Source organism: Oncorhynchus gorbuscha, linkage group LG02, assembly GCF_021184085.1.
Source record: "Oncorhynchus gorbuscha isolate QuinsamMale2020 ecotype Even-year linkage group LG02, OgorEven_v1.0, whole genome shotgun sequence".
NCBI lineage: Eukaryota > Metazoa > Chordata > Actinopteri > Salmoniformes > Salmonidae > Oncorhynchus > Oncorhynchus gorbuscha.
The window spans coordinates 62,030,640-62,056,810 of record NC_060174.1 but is presented as its reverse complement, the minus strand read 5'-3'; the positions used below and the strand labels follow the sequence as shown (position 1 = coordinate 62,056,810).

General features: G+C 47.0%; 1 protein-coding gene across 1 annotated transcript; it reads left to right on the top strand.

Moving 5' to 3' along the window:
* The first annotated feature begins 508 nt into the window (after positions 1-508).
* Positions 509-26,171, top strand: LOC124006274 (pecanex-like protein 3). Its single transcript, XM_046316196.1, is given in 34 exon segments — positions 509-790; positions 1,280-1,488; positions 1,679-1,784; positions 1,973-2,012; positions 2,150-2,245; positions 2,400-4,142; positions 4,441-4,535; positions 4,537-4,565; positions 6,149-6,318; positions 6,555-6,612; positions 6,699-6,849; positions 9,308-9,465; positions 9,716-9,869; positions 10,053-10,085; positions 10,206-10,377; positions 10,486-10,596; positions 10,717-10,918; positions 13,089-13,194; positions 14,068-14,160; positions 14,270-14,420; positions 14,532-14,676; positions 15,096-15,273; positions 16,579-16,687; positions 16,955-17,084; positions 17,488-17,546; positions 17,641-17,856; positions 18,003-18,256; positions 18,364-18,594; positions 18,767-18,873; positions 18,995-19,142; positions 19,770-20,275; positions 20,475-20,650; positions 20,823-21,232; positions 22,922-26,171. Coding segments are annotated over 34 exon segments (6,858 nt in total). The 5' UTR covers positions 509-637; the 3' UTR covers positions 23,081-26,171.

The window sequence follows — 26,171 nt, the reverse complement described above, 5'->3', positions numbered from 1 at the left end:
TTCAGATACTTTAGGGTAGTAGTATACATATATATCTATGGAGTATCATTGCAGATGGTTATTCTGATAATTTCTCAGGATTCATAAAGCTTCCGGTCTCGTGAGGTTGAGGACTCCCAAGTACATATCTAAAGAAATGCGTCCCACCTAGTTACGGCTCCATCTCTGAGTAGGAGCATTATTATGATTGCCTGTGACATTAGAGTGGTGCACAACGTCTTCCTCTGAAGGATGTTATCAGGACCTACTCTTAATTTATTGACGTGTGACTCAAAATGCTGGAAATGTGTGAAGAAACCAACCAAAGCAGTTGTGATTTTTCTTCCAGATGAATGTTATTTAGTCAGTGGGTCACCACCAGTGTGCCAAAAAGTAATTCTCCAGATAAAGCAAGGATTACTTTTTTGCAAGAACTGCACAGCAAAGCAGCCCAATCTGGAGCAAGAACATGCACAGCCTCCCTTGAGATACACTAAGGACTATACACCAGAAAGTGAAGAGGACTGACTCATTAACTTTTCATCCTCAATGGAAGTGCCATTGTAGATACGTGAACGGGTGGCTACAACTGGATCGTCTGGAGCTCCAGCCTTAGAGGAAACCTTGGAACCCTGGGTTGGCTGCTCTGAGGGGGACAATGGGTTCCCAAGCTCTTCAGATACTGCGGCAGGGGGTGTGGGCTTCGCTCACAGGAGGCTGGTATGTGGACCCCCATCAGAGCACATTCTCCAACTGCTTCCACCTGTACCTCTGGATCTTTCTCCTGGCCTTCCCTTTCCTGCTTTACATGGTGAGTATTCATGGAGGGGACAATTTATGGTTTTGGTAGATAAAAAAGGTGGAAAATTTCATTTAGACTGGTTGTCATGTTTGTCAGGCACTTTTTACATACACATTTATTAGTGCAGTATCAGCCACTATTCAGGTCAAACTCGTTTTTATCATAGGACAGGAGAAAAGGATGATGTTGGAAATAAAGTAGAACAGACTACCATTTCCCCTCCCAATTCAAAACAGCATTCCTTCTCTTACTTTCATGTTTAAGCTTTTGTGGTCAAACGTGTTAATATTTGCTCTAGTGAAGAGTGGTCCTTCCTTGTCTGTAATGTGATGCCCAATTTGTCCATGTGCCTGCCTATCTAGGTGAACCATTTGTTATTTTACTGGTATTGAGAACAAGGCATGGTTTCACTACCCTCATCATGGGCTAGCCTACTTTTATTCCCAGCTCTGGACTCAATCTTTCTTCTCCCCTCCCCTCTCTTGTCCTTCCATCCAGTCTCTCCCCCCCAGCCTGGTTGTGGCAGGTGTGTACTGTGCTGTGGTGGCAGCCTTCTTCACTGTAATAAAGGCAGTGAACTTTCGCCTCCATGCCATGTTCGACCTGGGGGAGATAGTGGAGAAGAGGCAGGCCTCGCTCATAACCGACGCCCCACGGCTAGAAGAGGGGGATGATGGGTCCGGAGGCCACGACGGGAATCCACATGGGTACTGGCGGAGATTTCCAAATCCTAATGGAATCCTTTTTTTTGTTAAATCATGTCAAAACAAGATGTCATTCTATGTACATCTGAGTGAAGAGGCTCATTTGTGTTGATGCCTTGAGGGCTGTTATTTCACATGATTGTGGGCAGATTTTAGTGTTATGTTTTCTCGTGTTGCTATATTCCCCTCTCAGGGACAGCAATGTTGGTGTGGAGATGACTGTGTTCAGGAAGGTCAACTCAACACCTCCAGTTCGCTGCAGCTCCCAGCACTCTCTGTTTGGACTCAACCAGGTTTCGGTGAGGACTGCCTTGCATTTACACCGCACACATACATACTCTTTTAACATAGTTCCACGCAACAAACTGCACACTTTATGCACACTGCACAGGAACATGAAATGATTGGGTTGTTTAATCCCATACAAATGATCTATATTCCTGTGATATTCATTCTTAATCCAACAAATGTTTTTGTTTCCCCTCAGGAGTTTTTGCCTCAGCTTGATGACAGTGGAGGCTCCAAGGGTATAGCATTAATCTAACTCCACTCTAACCGCAGTGTTGTGGTTGGTAAAGTAGATCTGACTAAGAGTTGCTGTGTTTTTTTTTTTAACCCAACATGGGCAACAGTGTAATTTAGGGACTGCTTCTTCTCTTCTCAGATATCAAGGATCTGATGCGAGAGCAAGGCAGCAACAACTTGATTGTCACGTCAGCACACCGGGAGATCCTCCGCCACAGCTCCCAGGACCCGATCCGTAAGCATAGCGTTACACTGGAAATAGACCTAGAACCTTTTGTCCGTGTGCAAATGGTGATATAGCATTTATTGTTAATCCAATGCAAAACACGTTAGCTATGTTGATCTTTGCTTTGTCGTGTGTACTTATTTTGGATTTTCACTTCTTTCAGATGTTGCCAACGTTGCCAACATGGTTCAGTCCTGCTTGGCTGCTGCTCTAGGAGGAGAGTTCCCTGGTCTGAGGGGAGTGGGAGCAGGGATGTCAGGGGGATTTGGTAGCTTACAACCTGGGGAGTGCATCTCCATCCCCCCCTCCCCTTCCAGTCAGGAAGACGGAGGAGAGAAGGGCCAGTTGGAAGAGATTGAGGGGATGCTGGAGCAGCTGTCCCAGCAGAGTCCTGACGAGGATGTGATTGTGATGGGAGCCTACTCCCCCCTGGGCCCCTCTGCTGAGTCGGGGAGCCTGGGGGACACTCCCATCAGCCCTCTCATAAAGAGCAGTCTGAGTGAGGAGCTGAGTGAGAACCTGTTGGGGCTGGGCCTTGACCCTGTGGCCTTCGCCCCAGGAACAGAGCACCCAGGCAGCCGCAGTGGGGTGGCCTTGGCTGCTGGCTCCACAGACAGCTGCTTCAGTGGGGGTGGGGCAGCCACGGACCGCGAGACCCTCAGCACCGTCAGCAGCTACCGCAGTGAGAAGACTGACTCCACCCAGCTGGAGAGCCCTTCACTCAGCCTGCCACGGAACATAGACGCAGGGACACCGACCTCTGCCCCAGCCCTGGGCATCAGTACCCTAGAGCCAGCAGAGGAGCCAGTGCTGCAGGGGGGAAGTGATACTGACGACCTGTCGGACAGTGAACTGCTGCGCTCCCCTGCCAAAGCGTGCTCTCTGGGCCAGGAGCTTGACAGGACACTAGTGGAAGGGGAAGATTTGCCACCTGTCCACTCAGATATTGTACAGCCCCCCTCCCTCCAGGACTCCTCTCCCTCCAGTAGTGGGCACTCCGAGTCCTGTGATTTGGACAGGAGGGTTCCCCCCCTTCCCCCTCCGAGGCAGGCCAGCTCGGTGCCGTCAGGGCTGGCCCTGGGTCTAGTGTGTTCCGAGCCTGCGTTGCCCGTCTCCTCCACCCCATTCCTGCACTCTGAGCAGTCCTCTCTGCAGGCCCAGCAGGTGGTGCGCCCCAAAGACTTGAAGCTGCTGCGGACCGGTGGCAGTAGTGTGGGCCACCGGCCTGGCCGCAGGAAAGCCCCTCGTAAGCGAGGTGGAGCGGGAAGCAGCAGCTTTGACTGCGGCTCCTACAGGCGGCACCACGGGCAGCACAGAGACTACATCCCAGTGCGCAGCCGGCTGGGGGCTAAGGCCTACAGCGAGAGCCTGTTTGAGGACTCCAGTGACGAGGACGACGGCAGTGACATGAGCGCCGGCTCAAGTCTGGGCTCCCAGAGACGCTACAGCTCTGACGACGACGATGACGACTCGAGCTCCTCTACCTCCTGCTACTCCCCTGACCTCGCTAACGCTGGCATTACGAACCCGCCCCCCTCCTCCACCCAGCTGCCCAACCCCAGGGAAGGAGAGTTGTCTGAGACAGCTGGGCCATCCCACTCCCAAAGGGCTCAGAGGTCAGCTAGCACGGCTAGTGCTAAAACTCACGCCAGGGTGCTCAGTATGGACGGGGCCGGTGGGGGCCACACTAACACTGTGGCCCTGCCCTCCACCATGCTGACCTCCTCCACCCCCGCTCCACGACCCCTCACCGTCTCCAAGTCAGACCTGGAGGCCCGGACCAGCCACACAGACGGCTTCCCTGGAACTCACCACCATCGCCTGGACTCTCTGGGAGGCTCCTGGGCTGGCAACCAGACGGGCTGGAGGGCCGGGGAACTGGTGGTGGAGGGAGCTGTGGGGGGAGGTGAGACATACTATTCTCTCAAACTTTGGGCCTTTATTCATAACGTGTGCTGATCTAGGATCAGATCGCCCCTGTCCATTTCATTACAATAAAAAAAGTCAAAACTGATTCTAGATCAGCAAACCTTACTTTTAAACAGTCCCATTAAAGTTGGAAAGCTCTGAAATGTGTAACTGTCTCATTGAAATTTGGATTGTTTGCTATATTTACTTCATTAATCAGGGTCAGGTATTTCTAGAATTCAATCTGAAATGAACGTCCTTGTACTAATGTGAATATCTGCTGCCCCAGCTCTGGCCCCAGAGGAGGGGGGGCAAGCGGGACTCGATGAGCAGTGTGAAGAGGACCCAGGCCATCCGCAGGCGACACAACGCGGGGAGCAACCCCACACCACCCCCCCTCTACCATGGGCTCCCCACCCAGGTTGGTCCAGTCAAACACTTCCACACCAGTGTGCTTGCTATACAGTTGAAGTCGGAAGTTTACATACACCTTAGCCAACTACATTTAAACTCAGTTTTTCACAATTCCTGACATTTAATCCTAGTAAAAATTCCCTGTCTTAGGTCAGTTAGGATCACCACTTTATTTTAAGAATGTAAAATGTTAGAATAATAGTAGAGAGAATGATTTATTTCAGCTTTTATTTCTTTCATCACATTCCCAGTGGGTCAGAAGTTTACATACACTCAATTAGTATTTGGTAGTATTCCCTTTCAGTTTTTTAACTTGGGTCAAACATTTCAGGTAGCCTTCCACAATCTTCCCGCAATAAGTTGGGTGAATTTTGGCCCATTCCTCCTGACAGAGCTGGTGTAACTGAGTCAGGTTTGTAGGCCTCCTTGCTCGCACATGCTTTTTCAGTTCTGTCCACATATTTTCTATAGGATTGAGGCCAGGGCTTTGTGATGGCCACTCCAATACCTTGACTTTGTTGTCCTTAAGCCATTTTGCCACAACTTTGGAAGTATATGCCTGGGGTCATTGTCCATTTGGGAGACCCATTTGCGACCAAGCTTTAACTTCCTGACTGATGTCTTGAGATGTTGCTTCAATATATCCACATAATTTTCCTGCCTCATGATGCCATCTATTTTTGTGAAGTGCACCAGTCCCTCCTGCAGCAAAGCACCCCCACAACATGATGCTGCCACCACTGTGCTTCAAGGTTGGGATGGTGTTCTTCGGCTTGCAAGCATCCCCTTTTTTCCTCCAAACATAACGATGGTCATTATGGCCAAACAGTTCTATTTTTGTTTCATCAGACCAGAAGACATTTCTCCAAAAAGTACTGTCTTTGTCCCCATGTGCAGTTGTTTACTGTAGTCTGGCTTTTTTAGGGTGGTTTTGGAGCAGTGGCTACTTCCTTGCTGAGCGGCCTTTCAGGTTACGTCGATATAGGACTCGTTTTACTGTGGATATAGGTCCTTTGCTGTTCTGGGATTGATTTGCACTTTTTGCACCAAACTAACGCGTCTCCTTCCTGAGCGGTATGACGGCTACGTGGTGCCATGGTGTTTATACTTGCGTACTACTAACCAGACTTGTGGAGGTCTACAATTTTTTTCTGAGGTGTTTTGTTTGATTTTCCCATGATGTCAAGCATAGAGGCACTGCGTTTGAAGGTAGGCCTTGAAATACATCCACTTGTACACCTCCAATTGACTCAAATGATGTCAATTTGCCTATCAGAAGCTTCTCAAGCCATGACAATAATTGTCATCAATTTAGTGTATGTAAACTTCTGACCCACTGGAATTGCGATACAGTGAATTTTCTGTCTGTAAACAATTGTTGGAAAAATTACTTGTCATGCGCAGAGTAGATGTCTTAACCAACTTGCCAGAACTATAGTTTGTTAACAAGAAATTTGTGGAGTGGTTGAAAAACGAGTTTTAATGACGCCGACCTAAGTGAATGTAAACTTCCGACTTCGACTGCATCTCTTATGCCGGTCACCTCCGTATGTACGTGCTCTGTAAAGCCCAGCTCCTGTCTTCCTGTAGTCTCCAGGACCTCCAGCGTGCCCGTACCTCCTCACACTCGCGGACCCGGACTCTGCCCTCTGCCTTACAGTTCGCCACCTCACTACTGCTGCCCCGCGGGGGGGTCCACGAAGCCTCCACCTTTGACGACACCACAGAGGGGGCTGTGCACTACTTTTATGACGAGGGTGGTGAGTGTGTGTGTGGTGATGCTAGGCTGAGGCTCGCTTTAGAACTTTGGAGGGTGGGGCGGGGTGCCCTCTCTTAAATTAACCTATCCTGAAGAGAGCAAGAAATAAGCCCCATTGTTCATAGGCTTTACTGAGACATTCATTTATTTAAATTTGCAATGCAAATTATTCTGTCCTAGTTTACAATGTAGTTGTAGTCTCCATTCATTGTTGTTGCTGTGCTGGTGTTTTTCCAGGTGTGAAGAGATCGTACACGTTTGGACCTGCTGGAGGCGGTTATGAGGACCCAGTGGCGTACGTGTCTTTCTCTGATGCGCTTTAGGCTCTTTGCCCGAAACTGATTTTGATATGTCTGACCCCTTTCCCTCTTCTCCTCTCAGGGAGCGCGAACGACAGTCCCAATCCTCCAGCTTCACTTCCACCGATGTCCAGGAGGGGGCCCCGGTGCTCACCATGCTCCAGCCCAGGCCCGTGGTTCTGCAGGGCATGCAGGTACGCAGGGTGCCCCTGGAGATGTCAGAGATGCCAGAGGTGAGGGGAAACGCCATTCGAATTCCTATTTCAACAGCTTTGTTCTGAAGCTGTGTCCGTACCCATTGGATACAGTGATCACAATATAGTGGCTATATCCAGGAAAGCCAAAGGTCCAACAGCTGGACCTAAAATAGTGTATAAGAGATCATACAAAAGATTTTGCTGTGACTCTTATGTGGATGATGGATATTTGTTGGTCTGATGTGATTAATGAGGAGCATCCAGACACCACAGTTGATGAATTTATGACATTGCTTCTTCCAATTATTGATAAACATGCACCTATTAACAAACTGACTGTTAAGGCTCCATGGAATGATGAGGAATAGATAAACTGTATGGCTGAAAGAGATGAGGCAACAGGAGTGGCTAATAAGTCTCTCTGCACATCTGACTGGCTGACTTACTGTAAATTGACAAATGTGACTTAACTCAACAAAAAGAAGATTAAACTGTATTATGAAGCCAAGATCAATGATGGAAAACAACTTTGCAGTACTTTAAATGTAATTATGGGCAGTAAGACAAATTAAACTCCATCTTTCATCGAATCAGATGGCTGATTCATCACACAACCATTTGATGTTGCCAGTTATTTGAATTATTACGTCATTGGCAAAGTGGGCAAACTTAGGCAGGAAATGCCAACAACGAACAGTGAGCCATCATACTCATGTATATATAAAATAATAATGAAAGAAGCATTTCAAGTTAGAATTTTGTAAAGTTAGTGTGGGAAAATGATTATCGATCAATAATGACAAACCTCCTGGCATTGACAACTTAGATGGAAAGCTACTGAGGATGGTAGCTGACTCTATACCCACTCCTGTCTGTCATATCTTTCATCTGAGCCAAGAGAAAAGTCTTTGTCCTCCGGCCTGGAGGGAAGCCAAAGTCATTCCGCTACCCAAGAGTGGTAAAACTGCCTTTACTGGTTCTAACAGCAGACCAATCAGCTTGCTGCCAGCTCTTAGTAAACCTTTGGGAAAAATTGTGTTTGACCAAATACAATGCTACTTCTCTGTATAAACAAAATAACAGACTTTCATCATGCTTATCGAGAAGGGCACTCAACATGTACTCCACTGACACAAATGACTGATGATTGGCTAAAAGAAATTGATAATTAGATTGTGGGAGCTGTACTCTTCGATTTCAATGCAGCCTTTGATTTTATTGACCACAACCTGTTGTTGACAATGGATGTGTTATGGCTTTTCAACCTCTGACATATCGTGGATTCAGAGCAATCTATCTAATAGAACTCTATCTAATAGAAGGGCTTTCTTTAATGGAAGCCAATGGAAACCAATGTCCTGCAATGTTCTGCATCTGGCATTAAACAAAGCATGTGTGTCCATGTATGCTGATGATTCAACCATACATGCATCAGCAACCACAGCTAATGAAGTCACTGAAACCCTTAAAGTCTGTTTTGGAATGGGTGGCTAGTCGTAAACTGGTCCTGAACATCTCTAAAACTAAGAGCATTGCATTTGGTACAAATCTTTCCCTAAGTTCTAGACCTCAGCTGAATCTGGTCATGAAAGGTGTGGCTGTCGAGTTGAGACAAAATTACTTGGTGTTACCTTAGATTCAATGGTTGTAAAGATGGGGAGAGGCCTGTCCGTAATAAAGAGATGCTATGCTTTTTTGACGCCACACTCCACAAAGCAAGTCCTGCAGCCTCTAGTTTTATCTTAGCTTGATTATTGTCCAGTCATGTTGTCAAGTGCTGCAAAGAAAGTTCTAGTTAAGCTGCAGGTGGCCCAGAACAGAGCGGGATGTCTTGCTCTTCATTGTGATCAGAGGGCTGATATAAATACTATGCAAGCCAGTCTCTCTTGGCTAAGAGTTGGGGAAAGATTGACTGTGTCACTTGTTTTTATAAGAAACAATGGGTTGGAAATTCCAAATAGTTTGCCGAGTCAACTTCTACACACACACACACACACTTACACCAACATTTCACAGTCCCCAGGTCCAGAACAAATTTAAGGAAACGCAGCGTATTATACAGAGCCATGAGTGCATAGAACTCCCTGCCATCTTATATAGTGCATTTGAACAGAACCTGGTTGAAAAAATAAATACAGCAACACCTCACGGCAGAACGCTTCTCCCCTGTGCGACCTACTTGTTGTGTGTTTGTACTGACATGTATGTGTATCTGATCGATGCACACACACACACTACATGTTAATGTTTTTAAATGTATGTAAATTGTAAAGTATATTGTCTCGTGTTTTTTTCCGTTATGTCCGACCCCAGTAAGACTTGCTGTTGCTACTGGCGCCGGCTAATGGGGATCCTAGTCAATCAAATCAAAGTCATGTGTTTCAGACAAATTAACCCCTGGACATTTTCTTGCATATTCCTGCAAATGTGGCTTTATTTATTCATTTTTTAAATACGCATGATGTTTGACTTGAATCCCCCTCTCTGTCTCCAGTTTGACCTGGACCATGAGTCCCTGCATGAGTCCCACGAGAACACGCTGATGATCGAGGAGAAGGCCAAGCCCAAACAGTACTACCGTTTCTGGGTGCTGCCAGGGAAGTGGCTGAGGGTACGCTACGACCGCCTGGCCCTGCTGGCGCTACTGGACAGGTGAGACACAGCAGCGAGCTAGTTTATCGCATTGGTAATATGATCCAATGTTTGTCATCTGTACTGAGGAGGAGCCAAGGTTTCCTTAAGAGGTTATTTTCTATACTGTGGAGTGACAGTGTTAGGGTTACTGCTTTTCCCCCAAAATATAGCATTTTCTGGGAAACATGAGCATTTTTGTAACGTTACTGGAATTTTGCAACCCTGGATAGTAAATGACCTCCTATCCTCCATTGTGTCTGTCCTGTAGGAACCGTGGTGTAGGAGAGAATGTGTTTGCGGTGGTGCTGGCCAGCATGGTGGCCTTCCTGGGGTTCCTGCTGCTCCTGGAGGGCTTCTTCAGGGACATCTGGGTCTTCCAGTTCTGCCTGGTCATCGCCAGCTGTCAGTACTCACTACTGAAGGTACGCGACACAAGTCATAAGGATTCAATAAAGTTCTATTCAATTCCTATATTCCCTTTTTATTAAAACAGTTATACAGTAAAAAAAAAATCAACTGCCGACACGTTTGTGGAACCGCAATAGACCAGTGTTAACTTGAAGTAAACTAATGTTCACGCTTGAAATGACTCTCTCCTTCCTCAGAGTGTTCAACCAGATGCAGCCTCCCCAATGCATGTAAGTGGATGATGTCATTCACAACCATCTGTCTTGGTCATTATCAAGTTGGTAACCTATCTATCGTTTATTCTTGTTTTTGATGGCACACCCTGATGACTGTCTGGTCTAACCCGTCAGGGCCATAACTGGGTCATCGTGTACAGTCGGCCCGTCTACTTCTGCCTGTGCTGTGCTCTCATCTGGGTGTTAGACTTGACGGGGCGCTCAGGCCACCTGCAGCCCTTCTCACTCTACGGCGTCACCTTCTTCTCCGCTCACTTCCTGCTCTGTGCCAGGGACGTGCTCATAGGTCAGTCAGTGTTGGCAACTTCTAGCTGTGTGCTTTTATGTCTTTTGTATCGTGTTGCGACCAACCAACTCAAGGTCTTTCTCCCTCTGTCTCTTTCTTCCCCCACAGTGTTTGCCTTGTGTTTCCCCGTCATTTTCCTTTTTGGGCTTCTACCTCAGGTCAATACCTTCCTCATGTGTCTGCTGGAGCAGGTCGACATGCACATTTTTGGGGGAACAGGTAAGACGGGTCCAAACAGTGAGATGCCATTCACTGTAATTCACAAAGTAAATTCTCTGTTTTTTTGTTGAGTGATGCTTGTTGACCCTGTGTGTGTGTGTGTTTGGTTTCTCTCCACAGCCACCACCAGCCCCCTGTCGTCGCTTTACAGCCTATTACGCAGTGTGTTGGTGGCCTCGTTGCTCTATGGATTCTGCCTCGGGGCTATCAATGCGCCCTGGGAACATCCCCATGTGCCAGTGCTGTTTTCAGTGTTCTGTGGTCTGCTCCTGGCCCTCTCCTACCACCTGAGCCGCCAAAGCAGTGACCCTGTCATCCTGTGGTCAGTATACCTCTACTCTTTAGTGTTGCATGGCATACCGAAACCTCTGTACTTTTTCGCAACTACAACATACGGTCCGGTATTAGAATTATGTATTCATATATATTGTTTTTAAAATAAATACACTGCCGTTCAAAAGTTTTGGGGTCACTTAGAAATGTCCTTGTTTTTGAAAGAAAAGCACATGTTTTGTCCATTTTTAAAAGAACATCAAATTGATCAGAAATACAGTGCAGACATTGTTAATGTTGTAAATGACTATTGTAGCTGGAAACGGCTGCTTTTTAATGGAATATCTACATAGGCGTACAGAGGCCCATGATCGGCAACCATCACTCCTGTGTTCCAATGGCGTGTTGTGTTAGATAATCCAAGTTTATAATTTTAAAAGACTCAGTGATCATTAGAAAACCCTTTTGCAATTATGTTAGCACAGCTGAAAACTGTTGTCCTGATTAAATAAGCAATAAAACTGTCCTTCTTTAGACGAGTTGAGTATCTGGAGCATTTGTGGGTTCGAATACAGGCTCAAAATGGCCAGAAATAAATAACTTTCTTCTGAAACTGAAGATCTCGTACAACGCTGTGTACTACTCCCTTCATAGAATAGCACAAACTGGCACTAACCAGAATAGAAAGAGGAGTGGGAGGGCCCGGTGCACAACTGAGCAAGAGGACAAGTACAGTAGAGTGTCTAATTTGAGAAACAGACGCCTCACAAGTCCTCAACTGGCAGCTTCATGAAATAGTACTCGAAAAACACTAGTTTCAACGTCAACAGTGAAGAGGAAGAGGCGACTCCGGGATGCTGGCCTTCTAGGCAGAGTTGCAAAGAAAAGCCATATCTCAGACTGGCCAATAAAGATAAAAGATTTAGATGGGCAAAAGAACAGACACAAAGACAGAGGAACTCGGCCTAGAAGGCCAGCATCCCGGAGTCGCCACTTGACTGTTGAGTCAAATTTCTGCCCCGCTAGAGCTGCCCCGGTCAACTGTGCTGTTATTGTGAAGTGGGAACGTGTAGGAGCAACAACGGCTCAGCCGCGAAGTGGGAGACCACTCAAGCTCACAAAACTGCACAGCCGAGTGCTAGAAATGCGCAGTTTGTAAAAATCGTCTGTCCTCTGTTGCAACACTCACTACCGAGTTCCAAACTGCCTCTGGAAGCAACGTCAGCATAATAATTGTTCGTCAAGAATTGAAAAATGAACTTAGCTCCACACTCCGGTTGGTTTTAGTAATGCTGTAAAGTTGGTTGCCAACCGCCATATAAAGTCCAAAGAAGAAAAAGAAGCCAGGCGGAAGGAGGAGAGATGTCGAGAAACTAATTCGGTTTACTGTTTTATCTGTGGATTAATTGTCGTGGTAAAGGACCTTGTGCATTTCAGGTAAAATAACCACCCAAATTGCCATTAAATGTTTAAGACTTTTTGACCTGTGCTCAAATTAATATAATTGGTTTCAGAGATTGTTTTGATAGTTCAACCTGCGTGTCCTGATCACTTCTGGTGTGGGCGAACTAAATCATGCGTATGTTGACCTAACTACTTTTTGTTTTAAAGATGAGTATTGAATTGCATGTCCTCCAAAGGCACATTTAAAATAAAAAAGTGTCCCATACAACAAGGGGGTCTGCTTTACCTATGTTTTTACCCAAGTTGATTTTAAGACAAACAGAATGCATCAGGGATTGGTTGTTTCATTTGATTTGTGTTCATTTTGGAGTTGAATCTTCTTTTCAAAAAAGTAACCAGAACTGACCATCTCACAGTGCATCTCCGCTTTCTTTCGTTTTTTTCTTGGTGTGGTATCATTTTATCATCGTGTTACTAAACCTGTTATAGGTATCGAAGTTAACGTTCTGGTATCGTGATAACACTACTTTTTACTGCTCTCTGTCTGGTCAATGGACAGCTCATTAGTATCTCTGTGTTGATTTATGATGAATAAGATCAAATCAAATTTTATTTGTCACATACACATGGTTAGCAGATGGTAATGCGAGTGTAGCGAAATGTTTATGCTTCTAGTTCCGACAATGATATAGATGACAATGAGATATATATACACCTACCTACCTACCTACTGGTACCTTGAAACTCACTAATATTCCCTGATCCTGGTTACTGTCCTAAGATCAACTCTACCCTGTCACTCATTTTCTCTCTAGGTCTCTGGTCCGCTCTAAGTTCTTTCCCGAGCTGGAGAGCCGGACCCCGGAGGAGCCTCCTCTGGAGATCAAAGACCCTCTGCCCGGGAAACTACGCGACTCTGTGGTAAGATCAAGGATGCGTCTCAAATGGCACGTCATTTACTGTATAGTGCACTACTTTTGACCAAGGCCCATAGTGCACTACTTTTTAACCAGAGCCCTATCAAATCAAATTGTATTTGTCACATGCGCCTGAATACAACACCTTGCAGTGAAATGCTTACTGACAAGCCCTTAACCAACAACGCAGTTTTAAGAAAAATACCTAAAGAAAAATAAGAAATAAAAGTAACAAATCATTAAAGGGCAGCAGTAAAATAACAATAGCGAGGCTATACACAAGAGGTTACCGGTGCACTATGTAGGGAATAGGGTGCTATTTGGGACTCAAACCAAGCATTATGTGAGTGACACAAACTGACCAGGTGAACACTATTATCACTTATTGATGGCACTTGTTAAATCCACTTCAATCAGTGTAGATGAAGGGGAGCTGACAGGTTAAAGAAGGATTTTTAAGCCTTGAGACATGGATTGTGTATGTGTGCCATTGAGGGTGAATGGGCAAGACAAAAGATTTTAAGTCCCTTTGAACGGGGTATGGTAGTAGATGCGAGTGTGTCGAACTGCAACGCTGCTGGGTTTTTCACACCACAGTTTCCCGTGTGTATCAAGAATGATCCACCACCCAAAGGACACCCAGCCAACTTGACACAACTGTGGGAAACATCCCTGTGGAAGGCTTTCGACACCTTGTATAGTTCAATGCGCCGACGAATCGAGGCTGTTCCGAGAGGCCAAAGGGTTGCAACTCAATATTAGGAAGATGTTCCTAAAGTTTTGTCCACTCTGTGTATATAACATAAATGTTTGAATGTGGTCGGTGGTCTGAGGTTTTAAAACCCTTGTCATCTCTCTCTGTCTGGGTTTTTTACAGAGAGAGATTTTTCACTCGGACCTGGTCATGTGTCCCCTCGTGGCTGTCATCACGTTTGCCATCAGTGCCAGCACCGTGTTCATCGCTCTGCAGGTCAGTCAACTCACCTGGTCGACTGTAGATGGCGTTTCAATATCTAGAGGGAAACCCTTCTGGTTTTCTATGACACTCCCCAGTGAAACCTTGTCTCCCTCCCCTCCAGCCTGCTCTAAGTTACATCCTGTACATGGTGGCCGGGGTGGTGGGCTTCCTCACACACTACCTGCTGCCTCAGCTCCGCAAGCAGCTGCCCTGGTTCTGCCTGGCCCACCCCGTGCTCCGTTCTCGAGAGTACAGCCAGTTCGAGGTCCGCGGTAAGTAGCAACCCGTCGCCCCCTAAACGCACACGTTCACACACCCTGAAGAATTGTGTCGAGGCCTGAGGTTTGTCCTTGATTTGTTTTGCCATGCCCTGTCCGTCCCAGATGCGGCCCAGTTGATGTGGTTCGAGAAGCTGTATGCGTGGCTGCAGTGTGTGGAGAAGTACGTTATCTATCCGGCTGTAGTGCTCAACTCCCTCACTACAGAGGCGCAGCGCGTCAGCCTGAAACCCAAGGAGCTTGACATCTAGTAAGCAGCTCAAGCCATCCCCTTTTACCAACCTCACCACACATTCCTCTCCCTCATCCCATCTATCCATCTAGTCAGAGAGTTATTGAGACTACGCTTTGTATTTGCCAAATTAACGTGTTTTTCTCTCTCTTTCTCTCTCTCTCTCTCTCTCTCTCTCTCTCTCTCTCTCTCTCTCTCTCTCTCTCTCTCTCTCTCTCTCTCTCTCTCTCTCTCTCTCTCTCTCTCTCTCTCTCTTTCTCTTTCTCTTTCTCTCTCTTTCTCTTTCTCTCTCTCTTTCTCTCTCTCTCTCTTTCTCTCTCTCTCTCTTTCTCTCTCTCTCTCTTCTCTCTCTCTCTCTCTCTCTTTCTCTCTCTCTCTCTTTCTCTTCTCTCTCTCTCTCTTTCTCTCTCTCTCTCTTTCTCTCTCTCTCTCTCCAGTGGCCGTGCTCTCTTCATCTCTCTGGCGGGGATGAAGCTGCTGCGCTCGTCTTTCTGCGCCCCGTCTCTGCAGTACGTCACGCTGTCCTTCACAGCCCTCTTCTTCCTCTTCGACTACCCACACTTCTCAGAGACCTTCCTGCTCGACTACTTCTTCATGTCCATCCTTTTCAGCAAGGTACAGAATACTCCTCCCTGGGACTTGGTTTTGCACAAATTCAACCAAATGAAGGTACCTACACATACTTAGCTGTATGTATACTGAACAAAAATATAAATGCAACATGTGACATTTAAAAATGTTTTACTGAGTTAGTCCATATAAGGAAATCAGTCAATTAAAATAAATACATGTGGCCCTAATCTATGGATTTCACATCACTGGGCAGGGTTGCAGCTATGGGTGGGCCTGGGAAGGGCATAGGCCCACACACTTGGCTGCCAGGCCCACCCAATCAGAATCAGTTTTTCCCCACAAAAGGTCTTTATAACACACAAATACTCCTCAGCACCCCCCCTCAGATGATCCCACAGGTGAAGAAGCCGGTTGTGGAGGTCCTGGGCTGGCGTGGTTACACGTGGTCTGTGGTTGTGAGGCCGGTTGGACGTACTGCCATATTTTCTAAAACAATGGAGGCAGCATATGGTAGAGAAATGTACCTAAAATTCTCTGGCAACAGCTCTGGTGGACATTCCTGCAGTCAGTGTGTTAATTGTACGCTCCCTCAACTTGAAACATCTATGGCATTGTGACAAAACTACACATTTTAAAGTGGCCTTTTATTGTCCCCAGCACAAGGTACACCTGTGTAATGATCATGCTGTTTAATCAGCTTCTTGATATCCCACACCTGTCAGGTGGATTGATTTTCTTGACATGGATATAAAACAAACATTTGTGCACAACATTTGAGAGAAATAAGCTTTTCGTGCATATGGAAAATGTCAGATTTCTTTATTTCAGCTCATGAAACAAACACTTGGGACAAACACTTTACATGTTCAGTTGATATTTGTGTTCAGCGTAGTTGTATACTCTGACCCTTGAAGGCAAATGTCATCATTTTCCCATGTCATAATCATCAGCACCACCCCACTATCGACACACACTGTATGTTCAAATGGAGTGTTTCTATGTATTTTTGTGTAAACAGATAGAGGAAGAATAGTGATTCCAGTGATGACATCAACCAAAGAACAGGCCATGCCTACTAACACTTGGTTAAAATCACATGATGCACACCGATGTCATTTGAAAAACATATCTTCTACTCTTTAAAAAAAATGCAAAACATAGAAACGTGCCATTTTCATATACGGTATGTTGATGTTAGGGTGGTGCTGGAGATTGATGCATATGACGTTGAACATGTTTGAAATTTCCCTTTAAGTCATTTCTGGCTACGCAAGAACGTTACATTGAGAAATGACTGGACTTGGGTGTTTGATCGCTCACATTAGATTGGATGGTTTCTCATTACAGCTCTGGGACCTGCTCTACAAGCTGCGTTTTGTCCTCACCTACATCGCTCCCTGGCAGATCACCTGGGGCTCTGCCTTCCACGCCTTCGCCCAGCCCTTCGCTGTGCCCCGTATCCCTGTACACTGGCTCTGTGATCAGCAGAAAACTGTTGGTTAGACTCCATCCTTGTTAAACAAAGTTCTTTCTGCACTCCGTTTTTTATTTAATTTATTTATTTCACCTTTATTTAACCTGGTAGACAAGTTGAGAACAAGTCCTCATTTACAATGTTTCTCATTTGCCCCTGAGAAAGTGTTTAAACAACACTAAATGCTGTGCGCATTGGATGTCCTGTGTGTTAGTGCTGTCTGTCAGAGCTCCTTAACCTAACTCTCAGACTCAGCCATGCTGTTTGTCCAGGCCGTGTTCTCGGCTCTCTTCTCCACCCCTCTTAACCCTGTCCTGGGCAGTGCTGTGTTCGTCACCTCCTACACCAGGCCTGTCAAGTTCTGGGAGAGAGACTACAAGTGAGTTCTTTACTTTCCAGGAGCCCGAGAGATGTAGAGATGGGCATTGTTCAGACCAGGTGGGTGTGATCACTAGGAACCAATCAGAAACAAACGGGAACGAAACAGGGATGGACCTACCTAAATGTGTCCAATAGCAACTCTTGTTTTGGTGGGCAAAACAGTTTCTGCATAGAGTAAACGGTTTCCATTGAAAAATGTTTTGGACTAATGATTACACCCCATGCCTCTAGCAGTTGCTTGTTGCCGTTCAGAGGTCAATGTTAAAACCGGATTAAGGAGATTATTGCTCGATGCCGTGAAAACTAGCAGACTGCGATACCATTTTACACAAGTCACCCACTTTTACAGCAGTTTCTTGAGCCTCTGTTTCGCCTGGTTAACGTAATATCTGTCTTTCCAGCACCAAGAGGGTTGATCACTCCAACACGCGACTGGCCACCCAGCTGGACCGCAACCCAGGTCAGCTGCCGCAGTCTTCCTTCCCCTCATCTAACGCGAGTCATCATTCTTTAAAACGACTCTGCTCTCATGCCTGTGGTCTCCTCTCTTCCAGGTGCTGACGACAACAACCTGAACTCCATCTTCTATGAGCACCTGACGCGCTCTCTGCAGCACAGCCTGTGTGGGGACCTGCTGTTGGGACGCTGGGGAAACTACACCACAGGAGACTGCTTCATTCTGGCCTCCGACTACCTCAACGCCCTGGTGCACGTCATCGAGATCGGCAACGGCCTGGTCACCTTCCAGCTGAGGGGGCTGGAGTTCAGGGGTGAGGAGGAGGGGAGAGGGTTTGGACTAGAATGGGCTTTTATGGAACCGAGTTCAATGTGGTAGTAGGTTTTAATGGTGAGATGGACAAGTTCAAAATACTATATTTTCTCTCTCTGCCATTTTCCCTCATTCCCTCTCCCCCAGGTACCTACTGCCAGCAGCGGGAGGTGGAGGCCATCACCGAAGGGGTGGAGGAGGACGAGGGCTGCTGCTGCTGTGAGCCAGGCCACCTGCCCCACATGCTCTCCTTCAATGCGGCGTTCGGCCAGCGCTGGCTGGCCTGGGAGGTGGCCGCCACCAAGTACGTCCTGGAGGGCTACAGCATCAGCGACAACAATGCCGCCTCCATGCTGCAGGTGTTCGACCTGCGCAAGATCCTCATCACCTACTACGTCAAGGTGTGTGATCCATCCTGAACACACAGTGAACTGTAAAATGAGATACAATAACATGTCATTTGAACAGTTGATGGCCCGGTCTGTAACCAGTGTTTCCTCTCTCGTAGAGCATCATCTTCTACGTGAGTCGCTCTCCTAAACTGGAGGAGTGGCTGGCCAATGAGACTGTCCAGGAGGCGCTGCGGCCCTGCCTGGGCCCGGCCTACGTGGACAGTGACCCGACCTTCAACCTGAACATAGACGAGGACTACGACCACAGGGCCTCTGGCGTCACCCCCACTGCCTTCTGTATGGTCTACCTGGACTGGATCCAGTACTGCAACAGCAGACGCCCAACGGTTAGTGTTCCGTCTCATGTTACTGTTGTGTAGCTGTCAATTCACGTTTTAAAAAAATATATAAAAATTATATATATATATATATATATATATTTTTTTTAACCAGAACTTTCCATAGCAATGTCGTTAGTGTTATCAGCCGACTAGCTTAATGAAACGCTTTGTGTTATAGCCAGTGGAGGACAGTGAGAGGGATTCTCCACTGATCACCCTGTGTTTTGGCCTCTGCATCCTGGGGAGGCGGGCTCTGGGCACAGCCTCCCACAGCATGTCAGCCAGGTAAGTCCCAGGGCCGGACGGTCTTGTCTGTTCGCTAACTGCAGGGAGCGTGTGATATGTCTCTAATGTGATGGCGTATAACCGACGGTGACTATCCGTACGTTTGTACCCTGCCTGTCAGCTTGGAGCCTTTCCTGTATGGCCTCCACGCCCTCTTCAAGGGGGACTTCCGCATCACCTCTCCCAGGGACGAGTGGGTGTTTGCTGACATGGACCTGTTGAACAGGGTGGTGGCCCCCGGGGTGCGCATGTCCCTCAAACTGCACCAGGTAAGACCTGGTGATCATATGGGCGTGACTCATTACAGACAGTATGGTCGTCAATGTAATGTCATCGCCCACGCTAAAGGGTGCGTTCGCAAATTCACTCTGGCGTGTCAAGCGTGCGCTCTGGGCTGTTCGTAGAATTTTAAAGCGTTGTCCGTTTGTAAATTCAGAGTGTTTCCCCTCTCACGACAGCAGTCAAGCACTCGGGGTAAATGGCTAAAGTTGGCTAGCTTGCTTGCTAGCTACTTCCAGACACAAATGAGAGAACACCTCACTCTGACCCTTTTACTCACCCTAGCAGAGCTGGTTAGGCTGTTTTTGTTATCCCAAGGGGTTAATGACTGCAACTATGTTCCTGGCAACAATTGTATTCTGGGTTTTTTTAGGCAATGTTTACTGACACCAGGTTGTTTTATAAATTTCGCAACCTTTCTGAGCTCGGGCACACTGAGCTCAGGCACACTGAGCTCGGGCACACACAACCAGAGTGCTCTGAACTCGGAGTAGATTGCCAGAGGGAATTTATTAGCTTTTAGAAACACTGTGGTGACCAGAGCTGAGACTAAGAAGCCTAATGATGACATCGCTCACACTAAAAAAGTATCCTCTCCGACCCCCCGTCCCCAACAGGACCACTTCACGTCCCCAGACGAGTACGAGGACCCGGTGGTTCTGTACGACGCCATCACTGCCAACGAGGAGAAGATGCTGATCAGCCATGAGGGTGACCCGGTGTGGCGCAGCGCCATCCTGGCCAACATGCCGTCACTGCTGGCCCTGCGCCACGTCATGGACGACGGCAGCGACGAGTACAAGATCATCATGCTCAACAAGCGGTTCCTCAGCTTCAGGGTCATCAAGGTGAACAGGGAGTGTGTGCGCGGGCTGTGGGCAGGCCAGCAGCAGGAGTTGGTGTTCCTGCGGAACCGGAACCCGGAGCGCGGCAGCATACAGAATGCCAAGCAGGCCCTGAGGAACATGATCAACTCGTCATGTGACCAGCCCATCGGCTACCCCATCTACGTGTCGCCCCTCACCACCTCCTACGCAGGGGGGCACACCCAGCTCCGCTCTGTCTGGGGGGGGCCTGTTAGCCCCCATAACATCTACACCTGGCTCATCAGCAGCTGGGACAGGTACACTTACATTACACAGCCTGCAGTAGCCATGGTAGGGCTGATACACACACACACAAACACAGCCAGGTATCCCTGCGAAGTTTCTCATACTATCATGCACATGCCATACACGGATGTTCTCCCGCTCTCTCTCGCACACATCCACTGACCGTGTGCGATAAGACGGTTGGACTTTAACTCTGTTTCCCCCCTGCAGGTTACAGAAGGGTTGTGGGGCTGGCTGCAACAGTGGAGGGAACATCGAGGACTCGGACTGCGGCGGCGGCTCCACCTCCATCTCCAACAACCCAGCGGCTCACACCACCCAGAGCACCCCGGCCTCCAGCCTGCCCCTGCCCCAGCCCCACTTCACCTCCATCCACCCCCCCATGGGTGAGCCCAGGACGCCGCCACTCACTACAGCCTCGGATGTCCACTGTTTAACTGCTGCTAGCTATTATAACAATGTCAATACTGTCAGTATGCTGATAACGCAGCCATGGAACAGTTTGTGTAATGATTGCGTTCTGTAATGTGTATGAAATGCCTCTCGTTGTCACCGTAGGAACTGACAACCCTGTGGGCCCCACCCCCACCTGGCCCCACCACCCTCAGCCCCTCCCCTTGGCCCTGCTCAGCCAGTCAGAGGGCAGGATGGACGCTGGGCTGGTCACCTCCCTCCACCGGACCTCGTCCATCCAGGGCCTCCTGGGCCAGCACCTGTCCAGCTCCCAGCTGTCCTTCAGTAGCTCTGTGGCCATGCCTTCCCTGCCCGGCCCAGAGCGCTTCTGCCCAGGCAGCTTCCAGGAGGGGGTGCACAGAGGGTCCGGACGGACAGGACATGGCCTGGGGCAGGGCAGCGGGCTGCACTATGAGGGCCTATACGGGAAGTGGAGCCTGTCTGGCAGGAAGGGCTTCAACGGGCCAGCCTCCGCTGAGAGCGACAGCGGAGGGTCTCCATGCATACGGACACAGGTGAGGATAGTAAAACAACGTAGTGTGTGTGTGTGTGTGGGAGCTAGAGCATAGCGTGACTGTCTTTATGAACTAGGGCCGTTCCCAGCTAAAAAGCTCATCGATGGGTTGAAATGTTCAAATGTGTATTTTTCCATATATATATATATAGACACCATATGTATGTTAATAAAATAAACTATATGTACTGAGCTTGTCTGATGCTTTAAGCACACTGTGATTTAATGACTTGAGGGAGCCAGAGATCAACCTTACCAGAATAAAAAAAATCAACCCTCTTCCTTCCGCTGCTGCTGGCTTTGGCAGATTCTACTGTTAGACTCCTGCTGCTACGCTCCTAATAGGCTACACCAGGGGGTCTGCAACCTTTTGCATTTGGAGTGCCAATTTATCTTACCCTTTGTACTGATCTGTGTGCCAGATGCACATTTTTGTGGAACAGTTTCATTCTATTTACATTATAGTCTTTGTATCTCAAAATAATTTTCAAGTGGTTAATCAGAATTCCCCCAAAAATATTTCTATTGCCATTGCCAACTATGTCAAAATAGCCTACATAAAGCCAACAAATAAAAACATTGCAGCCTGCAGGTAGAAAATGTCCTGATAAAATGAATATCCTATAAATCACATTGGCTATGCAAGGCCTGTCTACAAGGAACTTGAAACATTGTATCAACTATTAACTTGGGCCTGAAGCTGGAACTAGCAAACTTGCAACATGTAATATATTCTGTGCCTTCCGTTTCCGCTCCAGTGAGCTCCGGACAGACACACAGCTGTAGGCTATTTGTGCCAGGTTTAAGAAGGAATCAGACACACAGCTGTAGGCTATTTGTGCCAGGTTTAAGAAGGAATCAGACACCTATTTTTATGACGTTTCCGCCTGATTTATTTTTTCTTTTTCTCCTCCTTTCATGCTGAGTGGTTATCGAAAGAGAGCTGGGAAGATATTTCAAATCAAGGTTGAGGAACGTTAAGGAACTATTTTCATTCTCAACCGATATAAAAACAGACTTTGTCTCTGATTTGTCCTTGTCAAGTAAACAATCAGAAACACTATGAGATTCCCCAAACGGGCACATTTCGGCCTACTTCTATGTATAATCAGGTGCTCGTCCTTCCTCAACATTGACAGGAGCGCTACAAACAAATGACAATTTGTAAATTGACAAACTTCTTAACTGGAAGGAAATAAACCGAAATGTGTTCCTCACAAGTGTAGCCTAGGTCTACTCCGACAATGAGAACGGTAAAAGACTAATAATAATGCGTTGAATGCATTAACCGAAATGACCGTAACCAGACAAACATTGTAGATTAGAAATTATGGGAATTAACAGTAGATGTACTACTGGTGATACTTTTGTGCCACCCCGTCTCCTCTGCAATGGATTAGTCCACTGAGACAGGTGTCAATCAGACAGGTGTCTTTTGCCATAAAAATGTTTTTAATATACATTTTAGACTGCTCGGCTAAAAAAAAAATCTTGGTCGACCGGCAGACAAACCGACCAGTCGATTTAAAAAAAAAACTGGGTCAGCCCTATCATGAACACATGAGAATAATGTCGCTGCAGTACATAACCTCCTCCAGAACGATGGTATGGTTTTGCGATTTGATTTAATGATGGTAATTTGTTGCAGTGGAAACTGAGGCTATTTACGTCTTGTCACTCTGTGTTCCAGTCTACTCCACCTGCAGCCCGGCTTGAGGCCAGCCCAACCCAGGACCCACTGGGCGTTACCCAGTCCGCGGAGACCACGACCCTCACTGCAGGGGAGCCCCCCAGCCCCGCCCCTCGAGAGGAGTCCACAGAGCTGCCTTTACTTGAGCACCTGGATTGAGTCCGCACTGGAGAACACATGAGAACCCCTGCAGACAACGCACACCACCACCACGGCCAGTTCTAGAGTGGGCCTGACCGGCTCAGACTGGACTCATTCCAGCTTCCCGGAGTCATTCCAAAGAGAACTGGACTCTGAGGTTCGCTACATCTCTGGCAGATCACAACCTCTCAACATGTTCATTTGTAAATGTTTTCTAGCCTTTGCAATACTGGATGGATCTGGGAGGTTTAAGTACATTCATCTGCTCCTCATCGAGCCACCGTAAGGATGCATGTAAAAACAAAATGTATGCACCAACCCCCTCTTCCCAAAAAAAAACATTCACCATGTCCCCTCCTAGGACTTGAAACAGGAGCTCTCGCCCGATACACCCTCAGAGTTTCTGTGGACAACCTTTTGGCCATAACTATGGTAACTCTAGCAGGCCAAAAAGCCAGTGCAATTGTAAGGGATGTTGTGTAATGTTTAGTTAGTTTTTTTAAAATTCTATATAGGGGAAGGGGGAAAAAACCTAGTTTCTCCTCTCCTTCACCTGAGATCCACCAACAGCATAACGAATCCAAAAAGGGAATGCCAATATCCTATGTTGCTGTATGTACAGGTGAAGCCAGAGTTACTACCATAACAAGCCTTGTTCTTTAAACCCCATTCCTGCTCCAACCTGCTGCTTCACTGTAGAAAGAATTCACTGTGGGGAAATCCACTGTGAAACTGCATGGGTCACATCATATGACCAGTCAATATCAACACCCCACCTCCCCCAGCATACCACCCACATTCCAACAGCGCCTCCCGGTAGAAACACCCTCATGCTCGTTCAGGTGTTTCTGACGCATCAACAATCTCAAGCGTACTGTCAAGGAGCTTGTTTCAGGGATAAGACTCCCGCCTACTCCCACCTTTTCCAACATGCGGTGCTTTTTCCCGGCAGAGTTTACAATCCAGTCAGGCCTGGACACAAGCTCTGAATTTGGGGAGGTCTAGGGAGATATGACTCTGGACAGAGATGGTGCCCATTGTACAGGACGGGAGGAGATTGTTCAGACCACACGATTCTAAACTGGGATTGTTCTTTCTAAAGCCTTTTTAGATTTTTGTTTCCTATTTTCGGGGTGAGTGGAATGTCTTTATCTTTCTTTTTACTTTACTTGAAGAATCACAACCTCCTCGGTGGCTATAGGCTAGCCCGCGGAGTTGCCCTAGTGACCGACCGCTCTCGGCCCTGACCTGATCCAATCAGCTGTGGACTCTAGACGGTGGGAGGGGCTCTGACAGAGGCCCTTCTGCTTTCCTTGCCTCCAGCTACAGTGCCAGCTCCTCTTACTAGTAAACTACTGCTTCTGCACCTCCTGCTACTACTACTATACCTACAACTACTGTTTGTGCTACACTTACCTCCAGCGTTTTAGTTGGAAACAAACCAAGTTGAATAAATATTCCAAACAAAGATGGCATATTTGTTATTGACCACACCTGGGAGACTGTTAAAAGGGTTTGTCTATTTGACATGCTGGCGTGATCGAAACACGGCGATGGAAATAGCCTCTTGTTTAATCGTCACCTTTGCCCCGCGTGTTTTGGCGTCGCCGCTGTACACTTTCACCAAGGGATCTCCTCTCTTTATTGGCCGTGTAATGTAACTGGAACTGTTCCCCGAGGAGTCACTTTAAGACTTTTGCTTTTGCCACCCTGCTCTTTTAAGCGCTTGACGCACTTCAGACTAGAGACCCGCTCCCGTGATCTCTCTAACCAGAGCACATATCAGACGAGCTGGCCGTCTCCCACCCTTCTAGTCTGTCCCGAGAGTTACAGAGCCTTACAGCACTACAGTAATCCATGTGGTAGTACCTTGGTCTGCCTGGGCATGTATTTATATCAATGGTGGAGCTATCTGGAATAACCTTTTGTACCATAGTGTAAAGCTGGTCCTAGAAGACTGCCTTGTATGCTCGTTTTCGCCCCTAGCCGTCTTAGCTCTCACTTTAGTTAGCAGACTGTCTACTAAAATTTCTCTGGGAATCTGTACTTACAGGGTAAGAACTAATAGGTGGAAAATTGTATTCTCATTGGTAACGAATAGGAATGATCTACTCCTTATTGTGTCTAAAAGGGAAGAGACACGCGCTAGGTGGTTAGATGGTATCTACATAAGTTGGACTGGGTAATTATGCAGTAGCAAATTTAATTTAGTCTGAATCTTGGGAGTCTGGGCCTCACGGTTGAATTCATGGGTCACTACTCAAAGTGCCAGTCAATGTGATGTCCCCACTACAGAAACAGCAGTGGTTTGAAGTGGGTTACTGCCCCTTTGTTCTTCTTTCATTCTGCTTGAGCTTACAGGTCTCTTCATTTTCTAAAACCATCCTTTTGGTTTCATCCTCCACATTTTGAGGACTTGGGCTTATGTAAATTGAGTCTTTTTGTTTGTCAGATCATTGAATCTTAACGCCGTGGCTGTCTTTGGGTATTGTTGAGGAGGAGCAGACATGAGCTGGCGCCTACCAGATGTTAAAACCCAGTATCTAGCTAATTGATCGGCCCTTGTTAACGTGTGTCCTTCCTAAAATCAGAGACATTGTAATCGGGGCCCTTTTTTTTTTTTTTTCTCTCCCCCTTATTCTCAGTGTAATATCCAAAGCAACAGGGAGTACTTTTCTTACTGGGAGAAAGGAAAGCACAAGTTACTGGACAGAACTGGGTGTCTATAATAAAAGGGATTCCTTAATCTCTGCCATTTATGTACAGCATGTTTTGTATATAAATATATATATTTAAAAAAAATATATATATAAATCTATTTTATTATTATTGGATTTCTGGTTCTTTTTCATGGAAGACACTATGTTGAGTCTTAGGGGAGGTTCTCTCTTGTGTTTTCCCCTCAGAAGAGATCCGTCTCCCGAGTGGAAGGGCGCTCTTCACATTCAATCATGCAGTTTGGGGAGAATCGATTAATACTTCTTTTGCACAAATGTTGTATAATAGTACACCATCCCATGTAAAACATCCCATGTTTTTTATTGTAATTATTTTAGTTATTTTGGGGGGGGGTGTTTTATTTAAAAACTGTATTCCGATATATTAAAAG